Source organism: Ahaetulla prasina, chromosome 12 (assembly GCF_028640845.1).
Source record: "Ahaetulla prasina isolate Xishuangbanna chromosome 12, ASM2864084v1, whole genome shotgun sequence".
Taxonomy (NCBI): domain Eukaryota; kingdom Metazoa; phylum Chordata; class Lepidosauria; order Squamata; family Colubridae; genus Ahaetulla; species Ahaetulla prasina.
In genome coordinates this window covers 3,289,610-3,302,894 of record NC_080550.1, presented here as the reverse complement: position 1 = coordinate 3,302,894, position 13,285 = coordinate 3,289,610, and the positions used below count along the sequence as shown (strand labels likewise).

General features: G+C 42.6%; 1 protein-coding gene across 1 annotated transcript in view; it reads left to right on the top strand.

Moving 5' to 3' along the window:
- Positions 1-13,125, top strand: part of ATP2C2 (ATPase secretory pathway Ca2+ transporting 2) — a 37,938-nt gene extending 24,813 nt beyond the window's left edge. Inside the window, exons 18-27 of the mRNA XM_058155296.1 lie at positions 2,692-2,862; positions 3,601-3,698; positions 3,801-3,851; positions 5,386-5,552; positions 6,969-7,037; positions 7,144-7,260; positions 8,425-8,572; positions 9,718-9,813; positions 11,774-11,915; positions 12,497-13,125. Of these exons, the coding sequence (XP_058011279.1) occupies positions 2,692-2,862; positions 3,601-3,698; positions 3,801-3,851; positions 5,386-5,552; positions 6,969-7,037; positions 7,144-7,260; positions 8,425-8,572; positions 9,718-9,813; positions 11,774-11,915; positions 12,497-12,615 (1,178 nt within the window). The 3' untranslated portion in view covers positions 12,616-13,125. The remainder of the gene's footprint in view (positions 1-2,691; positions 2,863-3,600; positions 3,699-3,800; positions 3,852-5,385; positions 5,553-6,968; positions 7,038-7,143; positions 7,261-8,424; positions 8,573-9,717; positions 9,814-11,773; positions 11,916-12,496) is intronic.
- Positions 13,126-13,285: the final 160 nt, after the last annotated feature.

Here is a 13,285-nt window from a genome sequence, read left to right as displayed (position 1 = left end):
CGCTGTTCTACTTACCCATGCCTCCTTTTGGCTTGTAGCGCGCATGCACAGCCAGCGAACCGGTAGTAAACCGGTTCAGATTTCACCACCGAATTAAACTGATTTACTGCCCAAGCCATGTGTGACAGGAATGTAGTCAGTTAATGATCAGAACTATTCTGACCTAGATAAGGGTTAATGGAATTTAAGAGGGGTTGGATTTAGAAAGCTTGTGGGAATGTTGACACTCTAGGCTGATTCCTCTCTTGACTTTGGTCCCAGGCTCTGCCATTCATCCTTATAAAGGCATATCTCTTTAAGGTGAGAATAGTAACAGTTTAATCTTTAAGGTGAGAATAGTAACAGTTTAATCTGGCAAGATTCTGTCTACTGTGCATAAACAAATAAAGAACTGAACTTTGGCTGGGTTGTTCTGGGCTAAGCCTGACAATTTGTTTGCAATTACCGGATTATGAATTGTTATAATCGGAAGTTTTATATGCTATTGTTTAATTAATATGGTGATTGTACTATAGCATTGACACTTTGTTTATATTACTGCAAGTGTGTTTAGCGTCACGAGTGAAGCAACCTAGAAGCATTTGAACTAAGTAAATGAATCAGCCCTAGCTACTTTCAACAATGGGAGATAAAACAGCACCTTAACAGAACAGAATAACAGAATAACAGAGTTAGAAGGGACCTTGGAGGTCATCTAGTCCAACCCCCTCCCCACCCAAGCAGAAGACCCTACACCATTTCTGAAAGATGGCAATCCATTCTCTTCTTGTAAGCTTCCAGTGATGAAGCTCCCACAACTTCTGAAGGCAACTTCTGTTCCATCGGTTAATTGCTCTCACTGTCAGAAAATTCCTCCTTATTTCTAGGTTGAATCTCTCCTTGTTCAGTTTCCATCCATTATTCCTTGTCTGGCCTTCGGGTGCTTTGGACAATAGCTTGACCCTCTCCTCTCTGTGGCAGCCCCTCAAATATTGGAAGACTGCTATCATGTCCACTCAGCTAAAATTGCTTTACCCTTTTTTTTTTAATTTGAATTTATATCCCGCCCTTCTCCGAAGACTCAGGGCAGCTTACACTGTGTTAAGCAATAGTCTTCATCCATTTGTATATTATATACAAAGTCAACTTTTTTTTTTTTTGAATAATTTTTATTTCCATTTTCCAACATCATATTTATGTACAAACTATTATCCATCATTAATCATTAATTTTTATTTATAACTGATTCAGGCCTGCCCGATTGCCACTTCCTTTCTACACAACCTCCCTCTCTACCCTCTAACAAAGTCAACTTTTTATTGCCCCCAACAATCTGGGTCCTCATTTTACCTACCTTATAAAGGATGGAAGGCTGAGTCAACCTTGGGCCTGGTGGGGCTTGAACTTGCAGTAATTGCAAGCAGCTGTGTTAATAACAGACTGCATTAGTCCGTTGAGCCACCAGAGGCCCCTAAGGAGTGATCATTTGCCATTCCTCAAAGGGGGACTCAAAGATTAAGGACATGGATGATCTCAGTAGGACGTACAGCAAAAATACGTCTTCAGATGTCACCTAGTGACGGTCAGTTCATTCAATGACCATGTGATTCGCTTAAGAGCGGCACTGATTCGCTTCACAACCGTGGCAAAAAGAGTGGTAAAATCCAGTGGGACTCAACTTAACCACTGCCTTTCTTAGCCATGGAAACTCTGGTTTCAGTTGTGGCCGTAAGTCGAGAACTGCCTGAATATACATTTAGGGCAGGGGTCGGCAACCTTAAACACTCAAAGAGCCACAAAGGTCCTAACTGGAAGCCCCCATTCAATTCTGGAGCTGACTGGAAGTCTGGTCCTCCCACCATAGAGTTTCCTCCTAGCACAGTGTCCTTTTTCCTCTGCCGACTGGAAGTCGGTTCCCTCACCAAAGAGTCTCCTCCTAGCACGACATCCTTTTTCCTCTACCTGTCCTAACTGAACTCTATCAACTGTGGAGCTGACCAGCGACAGGGAGTCGCAGCAGAGGGATGAAAGAGCCACATGTGGCTCCAGAGCCCAGTGTTGCTGACCCCTGATTTAGGATGATGGAAAATTAAATAATACGACACCCACTTTTAAAACCCGCTAAATGGATCTGTTTTCTCCCCAAGATAAAAATTCAGAAGGGAATAAGTTTAGTTAAGTTGTTGTTGGGCACTCTCTGCTTCTGGAGTTGTCATTGTGGTATCTAGATGTCATGGTATTATTGGAATACAACCTGCATTTTTAAGTCTCCTTGACCGGATGTTGACAGTCCTGGAAGGAACATCCTCAAAGTAATAAATGAACCAGGACTGTTCCATTGTGCAATCAAGGTCAATGAAAGGATGAGTGTAAGCAACTGGGAAAGACCACAATCCAAAAACCTCTTACAAACATTGTAAATTAGTGGAAGGTTCTCATAAAAATTTAAATATCCTGGTCCTGAAGAGTTTATTTTATAGGCAAAGGCCAAAATCTAGAATGTATTTTTTTTATTTTGGATGGATAAACAAATTGGAAGCCAACCCAACCGAATTAAGATGGGTCAAGCATGACCTGATAGCAGAGAATCAAGTTGCAATGTTCTGCACCACCTGCGTTTTTCTAAATTCTCCAGAGGCCACTCCACGCCAGTAATTTAACTGGAAAGTAATATGATTCATCCTTATTTCCAGTCCTCTTTTCTCATCTTAGTGCTTGCCTTGGCTTCTGGCCCAGAACTCGGCAGATTAACCTTTCTGGGTCTGGTTGGAATCATTGATCCCCCACGAGAAGGCGTCAGAGAAGCCGTTGAAGTTCTCAATGGCTCAGGTGTAGCTGTGAAAATGATAACCGGAGATGCCTTTGAAACAGCTTTGGCCATTGGTAAGCAAGACATGATATTATTATTATTTTGAAGAATGGGAACGTCTTGATTCCATCTTAGATAAAGATGAAGCTGGGTTGAAAGGTTCGGGGTTGGAAAAAGCAAGGCTGTTTCCCTCTAATCTAACCCAACAGTGCAAAAATCCCCACACAACAACACTATTTTCTTAATTACAAATTGCTTTACCCTGCTCGTTTAACAAGTCAAAGATCTTCAACCATTTGTCATCTGCGTGATCTGATTTCATTAAGGGAGAGGCTAATAATTTCAGAAAATGCAGATCTCTTTCTCCTCCCTTGCCAACTCCAAGGAAGTCATGGTCATGGTCCTGCAACCTTTTTTGAGAATCTATCCAAAGTTAGAACTTTGCAGGGTCCTAGCTTTGTTTTTATTCCAGAGTTCCTTCTCTGAAGTTCTGAAGAAGGTTGTATGGATACATCTTTCCAAGAAGTCCAATGGAGTTAAATCTGACTCTAAGCCAACATCCTTGGCGGCTTCCTTGAGATCGTTTATGGGTTCCTTCACTCAAGAGATGGAGCCAGAGAATCACAGACCGCCCCCCCAAAAAAACCCTAAAATCTAGAGCTGTCCAGAACGCCCCATCATGAAAAGTCTCAAGAGGAGGTCCAATTTTGAAATGAAACACTAAAAAAGTACCCCATTTTGAATTATAATGAGCACACGTTTAAAAAAGTTAAATCTACCATTCTGTGCTTAATGCATTTTTTTCCTTGCAGGGAAGAACATTGGTCTTTGTAATGGGAAAATGAACGCTATGTCTGGGGAAGAACTGGAAAACATGGATGACTCAACGCTGTCTTCAAAAGTCCAAAATGTAATGGTGGCTTGAAGGAGTCAGGAAGAACGTGAAGTTGGGCAACTCTTCTCAAACAAAGCCATGGTCTCACGTACATCTCTTCTTCCTCTCCTCTTCCAGGTTTCCATCTTCTTCCGAACAAGCCCCAAACACAAAGTTAAAATAATAAAGGTACTTTTTAACTTTAGACTCTAAAGTGCCATAATTTTTCTCTTCCCTGCAATCATTCTGTTTCTTGGTCATCTCCCCTTAATGTGCGAGTTAACGGCTGACTGCAAAATTAAGATTGGTTCGTTGTCTTTGGTTTTTTTGCAACTCCTTCTGAAACTAATGAGCTATTCTTTCCATGCTGACAATCAGGAGTAAGCTATTCTGATAGTGAAGAATGAAATAATTCCGAAGTAGGATTTTATCTTTTTTTTTTTGTATCACTGGTTCACTTACAGAATTTAAGACTGCATCTTTTAGCAGTAATAAAACCAGATTGTTGCCCTTTCATTGAGCAAAGAAAATTTCCAACTCTGTTCTGCTTCCTTAAGTAATGAATTAACAACGAACTGGGGGGGAAAAATAGACTGAACTTGTTAGTAAAAATATATTGTGGACTCAATCAAATTATTACTGTTTTCTTTGCCCGTTGGCTGCACCAAAGTGCAAGTAACTTTTATTTGTTGTTGATTTGAGACTTGTGGCTTCTTGTGGGTTAAAAAACAGCAGAGTTAATTAGCTTAAAAAAACCTCCCAACAACTAATCCACAATCACCTTGTTCCAGTTTCTGACAATCATGAAGGGACAATCAGATAATCATTTAAATAGACCTGGATATAAACACCCATTTGGCTAATGTGGGATTAAGGCATCAATATGAACGTGGTTTAGTTAAGATCCAGGGGTGGGCTTCAAAAATTTTAGCAAGGGGTTCTCTGCCTAGTTGCTGGGTGGGCGTGGCCTAGTCAGCCTCGCGCACCATGGCGGGTGTGTGTGTGTGTGTTTTTGCCTTCCCTGGGCTCCGGGCCCGTTTCCAGCCTTCCCGAACTTCCGGTAGGCCCGTTTTAAACCATCACCCCCCAAGCCTCTGTGTGTGCCCTGCACTTACCTGCATCCAAAACAGGCCACGTGGGGACTCCTGGGAGGGGAGAGGAGGGGAGGGGTGGGCAGGGCCTGCCAGAAGTGGGATTTGGGGATTCTCCGAACTGCATAGAATCTTAGCTAGAGGTTCTCCCGAACCCCCAGCAGATCACCCCTGCTAAGATCCCTACTCTGAACATTTAGCTCTTTTCTTGATGATAAATGTCCTCAACTTACGAACATTGTTTAACAACCATTCAAAAGTTATGATGGCACTGAAAAAAGTGACTTATGACCCGGTCCTCACACTTACAACTATTGAAGTGTCCTGGGGTCACATGATTGCCCTGGGGCTCTTGCCAAACAAAGTCAATGGGGATAAGTGGATTCCCTTTATGACTTCATGTGATTTGTTTAACGAGCACAGCAAAAAAACAAAGGTCATAAAATCGGACGTGACTTACTTAATGACTGCATTGCTTAGCAGACGTTCCAGTGCCGATTGTGATTGTAAGTCGAGGACTACCTGCAATTTAAATCAGCTTCCTTTTTTTTTCCAAGTCAAAGCTTCTGTCGACCTAAGAAATCCCAAACCCGGTGAACGCCGAGGTTTAAACTGATCTGTAATTTCCGTAGGCTTTGCAAAAAGCTGGGGCCATCGTGGGAATGACAGGGGATGGAGTGAACGACGCCGTGGCTTTGAAGTCTGCCGATATTGGGATCGCGATGGGACGGGCAGGCACGGATGTGAGCAAGGAGGCTGCAAACATGATTCTTGTGGATGACAATTTCTCAGCCATCATGTAAGTGGTTCATGCTGGAACTGTTTCTCTGAAGCATAAACTTTCTTAAATCCTTTGATAGCAATAGCAATAGCACTTATATACCACTTCATAGTATTTTGCAGCCCTCCCTAAGCAGTTTACGGAGTCAGCCTATTGCACCCAACAATCTGGGTCCTCATTTTACCCACCTCAGAATGATGGAAGGCTGAGTCAACATCTGAGCCAGCCAGGATTGAACTCCTGCCAGTGGGCAGAGCTAGCTTGCAATATGGCATTCTTACCATTGCGCTAACAAGGAAGGAAGGAAGGAAGGAAGGGCAATAGCATTTAGACTTATATACTGCTTCACAGTGTTTTCCAGCCCTCTCTAAGCAGTTTACAGAGTCGGCCTCTTGCCCCCAACAATCTGGCTCCTCATTTTACCCACCTTGGAAGGATGGAAGGCTGAGTCAACCTTGAGCCTGGTGAGATTCAAACTGCCAAATTGCAGGCAGCCGGCAGTCAGCAGAAGTAGCCTGCAGTACTGCACTCTAACCACTGCGCCATCATGGCTCATTGATGTTACCACACAGCCCATTGAGCACTCCTGAGTGTACATTCATGCCCACTTCTTCCACTGAAAATGAAGAGGGTAGAATTGGGAGGAAAAAATGAAATTCTGGGAGGCCAACTGCCAATATTAAAAGTTCCCACTGGTTCCTGGGCAACGGTAATAAAACCGAGGCAGTAACGAACATCAGAACGTGTCTATGGAGATTCTCCATCATCCAGGTCCTGAAAGTGCTTTTTTCAAGAGGCAAGTGGACTTTCTTGGTTTTTCCTTGAAGACGTTTTGCTTCTCATCCAAGAAGCTTCTTCAGCTCTGACCGGATGGTGGTCAGAGCTGAAGAAGCTTCTCGGATGAGAAGCGAAATGTCTTCGAAGGAAAAAAAATGGAAAGTCCAGTTGCATCTTGAAAAATCACTTTTGGGATGAACCTCAAAACAGTGTGTGAAATGACTTCAGGGTTATTTCTGTTAAAATAAATATATACCGTATTTTTCCGAGTAAAAGACGGCACTTCCCCCCCCCCAAAAGAGGGTGGAAATGTTGGTGCGTCTTATACAATGAATACAGCCATTTTTGGCCTCCCGAAGCCCTGCCCCGCTCATCCCATTTTTGCGAAAAATGGGCTCTTTTTTCGCAAAAACAGGGTGCGCAGAGGGCTCAGGAGGCCTGCAGAGTGCTCCTGGGGGCTGTGGAGGGCAAAACCCTTTTTCTTCTTACTGACCTCTTCAAAATCTTGATGTATCTTATACATCGGTGTGTCTTATAGTCTGAAAAATACAATAAATAAAAATGGTTTACCAAAAAAAAAAAAAAACCCTGGATGATGTTCTTTCCGAGCTTAACTTTTTAGATCCAAGTATGGAAGTTGTGTTTTCTTCCCAACAGACACGCCATAGAAGAAGGGAAGGGCATATTTTACAACATTAAGAACTTCGTTCGATTTCAACTCAGCACGTAAGTCATGACTGGATCTCAAGAAATAGAATCAAGGCTGTTCTTTTTTTCCAAAGAGGGTGGAGAACGTTGGTTAAACTTTGTCTCCTGCTTTTCTTCCTTTTAGGAGCATCTCCGCTCTAAGTTTAATAGCTCTGTCCACCATATTCAATTTGCCAAATCCACTCAACGCTATGCAGATCTTATGGATCAATATCATCATGGATGGCCCGCCAGCTCAAAGGTGAGGATCTTCCCATCCCGAAATCCAGATCTGATTGCTTTCTGCTTCTTCCATAAAGTCTTAAAGGTAAAGGTTCCCCTCGCACATACGTGCTAGTCGTTCCCGACTCTAGGGGGCAGTGCTCATCTCCGTTTCAAAGCCGAAGAGCCAGTGCTGTCCAAAGACGTTTCCGTGGTCATGTGGCCGGCATGACTCAAGGCCAAAGGCGCACAGAACGCTGTTCCTTTCCCACCAAAGGTGGTCCCTATTTTTCTACTTGCCTTTTTTACCTGCTTTCGAACTGCTAGATTGGCACAAGCTGGGACAAGTAACGGGAGCTCACCCCATTACGCGGCACTAGGGGTTCGAACTGCTGAACTGTCGACTTTTCAGTCGACAAGCTCAGCGTCTTAGCCACTGAGCCACAGCATCAGCGGTATTTTAATATACAATTAAAATAGAAGTTGAAAATCCTTGTTTGAAATTGGATACGAAAAGTGATTTTGAGGGAAAGCTGGCCGATCCCCATCCTTTCACCAAGCTACAAATATACCAAAGACAAATGCCTGGGGAGGGGGTTGGACTAGAAGACCTCCAAGGTCCCTTCCAACTCTGTTGTTGTTGTTGTTGTTGTTGTTGTTAAATATATGCGCTCAGTATTTGTACAACAATCAGTTCTCTTGAACTGAGAGTTTCTAGAACTATTCGCAAATCTCTCATTTCATCCCTTTTTCCCCAAGGATTCAGATGATACAAAGTGAAGAGAATATTTGTAGCTGAAGATTGAATTGTGGGTCCTTGGTGCTTTCTGTGCTTGGTGGTTTTCTTGCAAACATTTCATGACCCAACTAGGTAACATCATCAGTGCTGCAAGTATGCTAGGACTGATGATATTACCTAGTTTGGTCATGAAACCTCTGCAAAAAAAACACCAAGCTCACAGAGCACCAAGGATCCCATGATTAAGATAACTTATTTTCTTCCTAACTAGTATTTCAGTATCTCTACTTGCTGTCCAAGTTTAGCACTGACCATATTTGGTCCGGTGTAGTCCAGCATGCCTTAGAGATTCAAAATCTATCCCTGGCAATTTCCATAGTAAATATAAATAACCGGTTAGTCTGTGTTTGTAAACTAATGTCTTCTTTATTATTATTATTATCATCATCCTGGGACCGGAAACAGTTTGGGTGTTGAGCCAGTAGACAAAGATGCTATCAAGAAGCCACCAAGAAACACCACAGATACAATTCTCAGCAAGTCCCTGATTCTAAAAATTATCCTTTCGGCAACTGTTATCATCATGGGGACCATCTACGTCTTTTGGAAGGAGGTGAGATCGTAATAGATCATCGTTAAGACCATCACTCTTTTTTGGACACCGTTCCTGTACTTTCCTTCAGAAGCACATTTCGTTAACGTGAATTTTTTTTCCTCCTTTAATACAAAAAGAAAAAGCCTTCGCTCCTTGCTCTGGATTTACATTCAGGATGAGGATGTTCAAATTAGTTGAATTTGAAACTCCAGACCAAAGGTTCTTTTTTGAAGACACACAATTTCTGTTTTCAGCAGCCTTTCTCGATAAAAGAGATTTACGTTTTTTGCAGGCGTCTATAGAGATTCTCAGTCATCCAGAGCAGGGTTATCCCAAAGCTGTTTTTTCCCCCAAAAAAACCCCACTTTCTTGGGGTTTTTTTTTCTCTTGAAGACGTCTCACTTCTCATCCAAGAAGCTTCTTCAGAACTGAAGAAGCCTTTTGGATGAGAAGCAAACGGTTCTCACCCAAGCGTATTCAGAACTGAAGAAGCCTCCTGGATGAGAAGCGAAATGTCTTCAAGGAGAAACCAAGACAGTCCAGTTGCCTTTGGAAAAAGCATCTTTGGGATTTCCTGGAAGACGTTTCAGCAGTTCCAAATAGGCTCCCTGTCCGATTGCACACTTCAGGTGACCCTGAGGGCGCAGATAAACCTCAGTGACTCTCAGAGGGAGTGCTAACGACCAGAGGACTGCAAAGAATAGAAATCCTTCCATTCACCACCATACAGTCAGAACTGAAGATGCTTCTTGGATGAGAAGCGAAACGTCTTCAAGAGAAAAAAACAAATTAAGTCCAGTTGCCTTTAAAAAATTTAAAAAAAAGCACCGTTGGCGCTTTTTGAAGGTGGAAATTGCCAGAGTGGCAAAATTGGGCACATTTTATTGTTATTTTTTTGCATTAGGCTTTGATCAATCTTCCGGTGGCTCGCCTGTCAGCAGGTACGGATTTATGCCCGTGATATTTATATGCCTTGGCACTACTGCCTTCCTTCTAAATCTTTCTCACAAAAGAAGGGCAACCCATTTTCAAGGTGATTGTGACTTTACCAACAAAAGGTTCATTGTGAGGTGGGAGGAGCTTCGGTATTTACGCTGACACCCACGTTTTCTCCTCTTCCTCCTCCTCTTTTACAAAGACATTTTATCACCTTGCCTTTCCAGATTCCGGAAAGTGGCATAACGCCCAGGACGACAACAATGACTTTCACTTGCTTTGTTTTCTTTGACCTCTTCAACGCCCTGACCTGTCGTTCTCAGGTGAGAGGGGAAGCTAATTCAGCGGAGTCCATTGAGAAAGAAAAGGCTTTGCAAACTAGGAACATGCACAACATTTTAACAAGAGCCAGCTTAATTTTTGTTTTCCTTGGGGAGAGAAGCTGGGAGGAACTGCGCTGGCCCCTTAAGTTGCTCTTCTCTTAGCTAAGCCCCGGTGGCGCAGTGGTTAGAATGCAGAATTGCAGGCCAGTTCCGCTGAATGCCGACTGCCAGCAGTTCGGCAGTTCGATCCTGACCGGCTCGAGGTTGACTCAGCCTTCTATCCTTCCGAGGTTGGTAAAATGAGGACCCAGATTGTTGGAAGCAAGAGGGTGACTTAAAGAGAGCTGTAAAGCACTATGAAGCAGTATATAAGTCTAAGTGCTAATGCTATTACGAAAATCCTGTCGAAACTGAAATACTTTGGCAATAGTCCGTGTGCAAAATATTCAATCCAGACAGAAAACTACTACATACTACATAGAGCCGAGGTGGCGCAGTGGTTAAGAGTGCAGCACTGCAGGCTACTTCAGCTGACTGCTAGCTGCAGTTCAGCAGATCAAATCTCACCAGGCTCAAGGTCGACTCAGCCTTCCATCCTTCCGAGGTGGGTAAAATGAGCAACCCAGATTGTTGGGGGCAATAGACCGACTCTGTGAACTGCTCAGAGAGGGCTGTAAAAGCCCTGTGAAGTGGTATATAAGTCTAAAGGCTATTGCTATTGCTACATTCCCACTGAAAATAACAGTCAATTGCTTCCTTTCCTGTGGCTAAGTCTTACGGAACCTAAAATACCGTGTGTGTGTGAATGTATACAACGCATACAAGTGTGCATGAGTGTAGATACACATACATATAAGCTTAAATTGAACAATTATCTATACAGTTACAGCATCAAAATACATATTTGTGCAAGCGCAACCACCAGCTTTAAAGTAAGAATTCCGTATTTTATTTTTTTAAATTCGCCTGTCAAGTCTTCAACATCTTTCTAGGATTGTTCTTGCTAGGAATGCTATTATGCTATTACGGCACAACGGTTATAACCCTGTTTTCGGTAAACTGAAGGTTGCCGATTGGAAAAGTAGGAAAGGTGTATTATTTACAGAGAGAGAGGCAGAGAGAGTGCTGTTTCTTTTAATAAACCCAATTGTCTCCTGTTTTAGCGTTTCTCCAGTCATTTGAGGTAGAAGATTTCTGGGCATGAAATAAAACCCTTGGGGTGAATCTGTAGCAAAGCGTTGGTCCACCTGGACAGGAGCATTCAAGACAAGATACGGAGTGTAGGGCCATACTTTAAAATCAAAGCAAGAACAATTTAGCAGTATAGGGTGATTTCATACCTTGCTACCCTCAACAAAGAGCAAACGCATTGTTGAAAGAATTTGAAACAGGGAACTGCTAATTTTATTTTGTCTCAGTAAAAAATAGTTAAAGGCTAATTTCATGCATCACAGTAAGTCATGGTTTGCTTTATCCCGGATGCTAAGTAAACCATGATTTATTGCAGCCCTATATAGTACTAAGCCATAAACTGTGGTTAAACAAGCATGCTTAGCTTTGTATTATGAAGTAAACCAAGCAGATTCTGGTTTATTAGGATATGTGACTCAGGCTATGCACATTAAATATGTCTGTGCATTTAAGGTATTTGAAGGGGGTTTTTCTCCCCCCTTCTAAAAACAAAACAGCAAATTGGCACTTGCAGGAGACATACTAAATTCACTCAAAATTCGCTCTTTGAACTTCCTTATTGATGCCAACAAGAGTAAGAAAAGCCCCTGCTTTAAAAATATCTACCTTAACGTTGCATTGATCTAGCGAATACCTGATTTCATTAATCATCTGATTTGCTTTTTTAAAAAAAACTATTTTGAAGGAAAAAAAAGGCTGGGTTCACAGAAGGAAAAAAAAAAGACCAAATGACTTATGGAATGATCTGATCTTTCTTTTTCTCCTCCAGACAAAACTGATACTGGAAATCGGTCTTTTCCGAAACCGCATGTTCTTATATTCGGTGCTAGGATCTATTTTGGGTCAAATGGCTGTCATTTACATCCCTCCCCTGCAAAAGATCTTCCAGACAGAAAATTTACAAGCGTTGGGTAAGTCCCAGAGCTACCCTTTCGAAGGAGGAATTTCAATCTTTCCGAATAAAAAGATTTTAAGCTCTCGGTTATATTATAGATCAGGGGTCTCCAACCTCGGCAACTTTAAGACTTGTGGACTTCAACTCCCAGAGTTCCTCAGCCAGCAAATCTGTTTGAGGAATTCTGGGAGTTGAAGTCCACAAGTCTTAAAGTTGCCAAGGTTGGAGACCCCTGATATAGATCATTGGGACCCTAATGACACAGTCTGCGAAATTCAACTTCTAAGCACTGGGAACAGAAGAGGAGGAGTTCGTTTTCAAAATTGCACCTCTTTTCGACAATCTTCAATGGCAACCTTCAAAAAACGTGAACCATGAAAATGACGAGGTTGAGGGGACACATTATCCTGTTTATTTTCGTGCCAGCGTCCTTATGGCTGCCATCAACTCTAAGAAACAGTTAAGAGCACTCCAAAATGCAGTTTCAATGGAAGTTGAATTGATTCTCGGTTGCCAACTTCTAACTCTAACCCTAACCCTTGGTGGGTTTTTTTGCTCTCCGTTATTAGTAACCCTTTCGTTTCCTTCTCTTGACAGACCTGTTGTTCCTCACGGCCCTATCGTCTTCAGTCTTCATCCTCTCAGAAGTGGTAAAAGTGTGCGAGAAATATTGCTGCAGGTCGAAAGCAGATCACAGACCACTGGAAATGGTCTGAACGAACGGGACACGCCTTGGGTCAACGGCGCGAGGGCCAAGACCATGGGGCACAGGGCCAAAGGAAGGGTCAAATAAAGAGACCGAGTAGCCCTCAGCTGCATAACGGATTGGGAAAAAGACGTTCAGAAGACACCTTCCCTAGTTTCTCAGTATGTAAAGGTGATGGCAGAAGACCTTTATTTCCAGACTTGGAAGGTTCTGCCCATGTAGCCTCACAACCAAGCGGAATCCGCTCATCGGGTCATGAATCGTTGGAACCCTGCCTTCCAGTTGGGTTCAAAGGTTAATGTCAGATTCTGCAAATCCCTTGGGAGTAATTTGAGTCTCTTCTAATCTCGGAAGGTCCCCAACTCTTATCACAGTCCAGATCCGGTTTTCCGATCACCAGCCGCCTGGATTCCATCTAAGTCATCTGACCATTCTCTCTCCCCTTCCCTTCAAAACAGGCCCCAAAATTGAGGAGTTGCCTGCCTTTTATTTATTTAAAGATGTAATAAAGACACTTGTTAATAAAGTCTCCCTTGGTGTCTTTTGGGGTTGGGTCAATGGGGTATTGCGATCTTGGGGTTCAATTAGGATTTTTTTTTAAAAAAGTGCCTGGAATCACACATTAACAGTCCGCTTTGTTGATACCTCACAAAGCTGGAAATTTGCAGCCAATGTTTAAA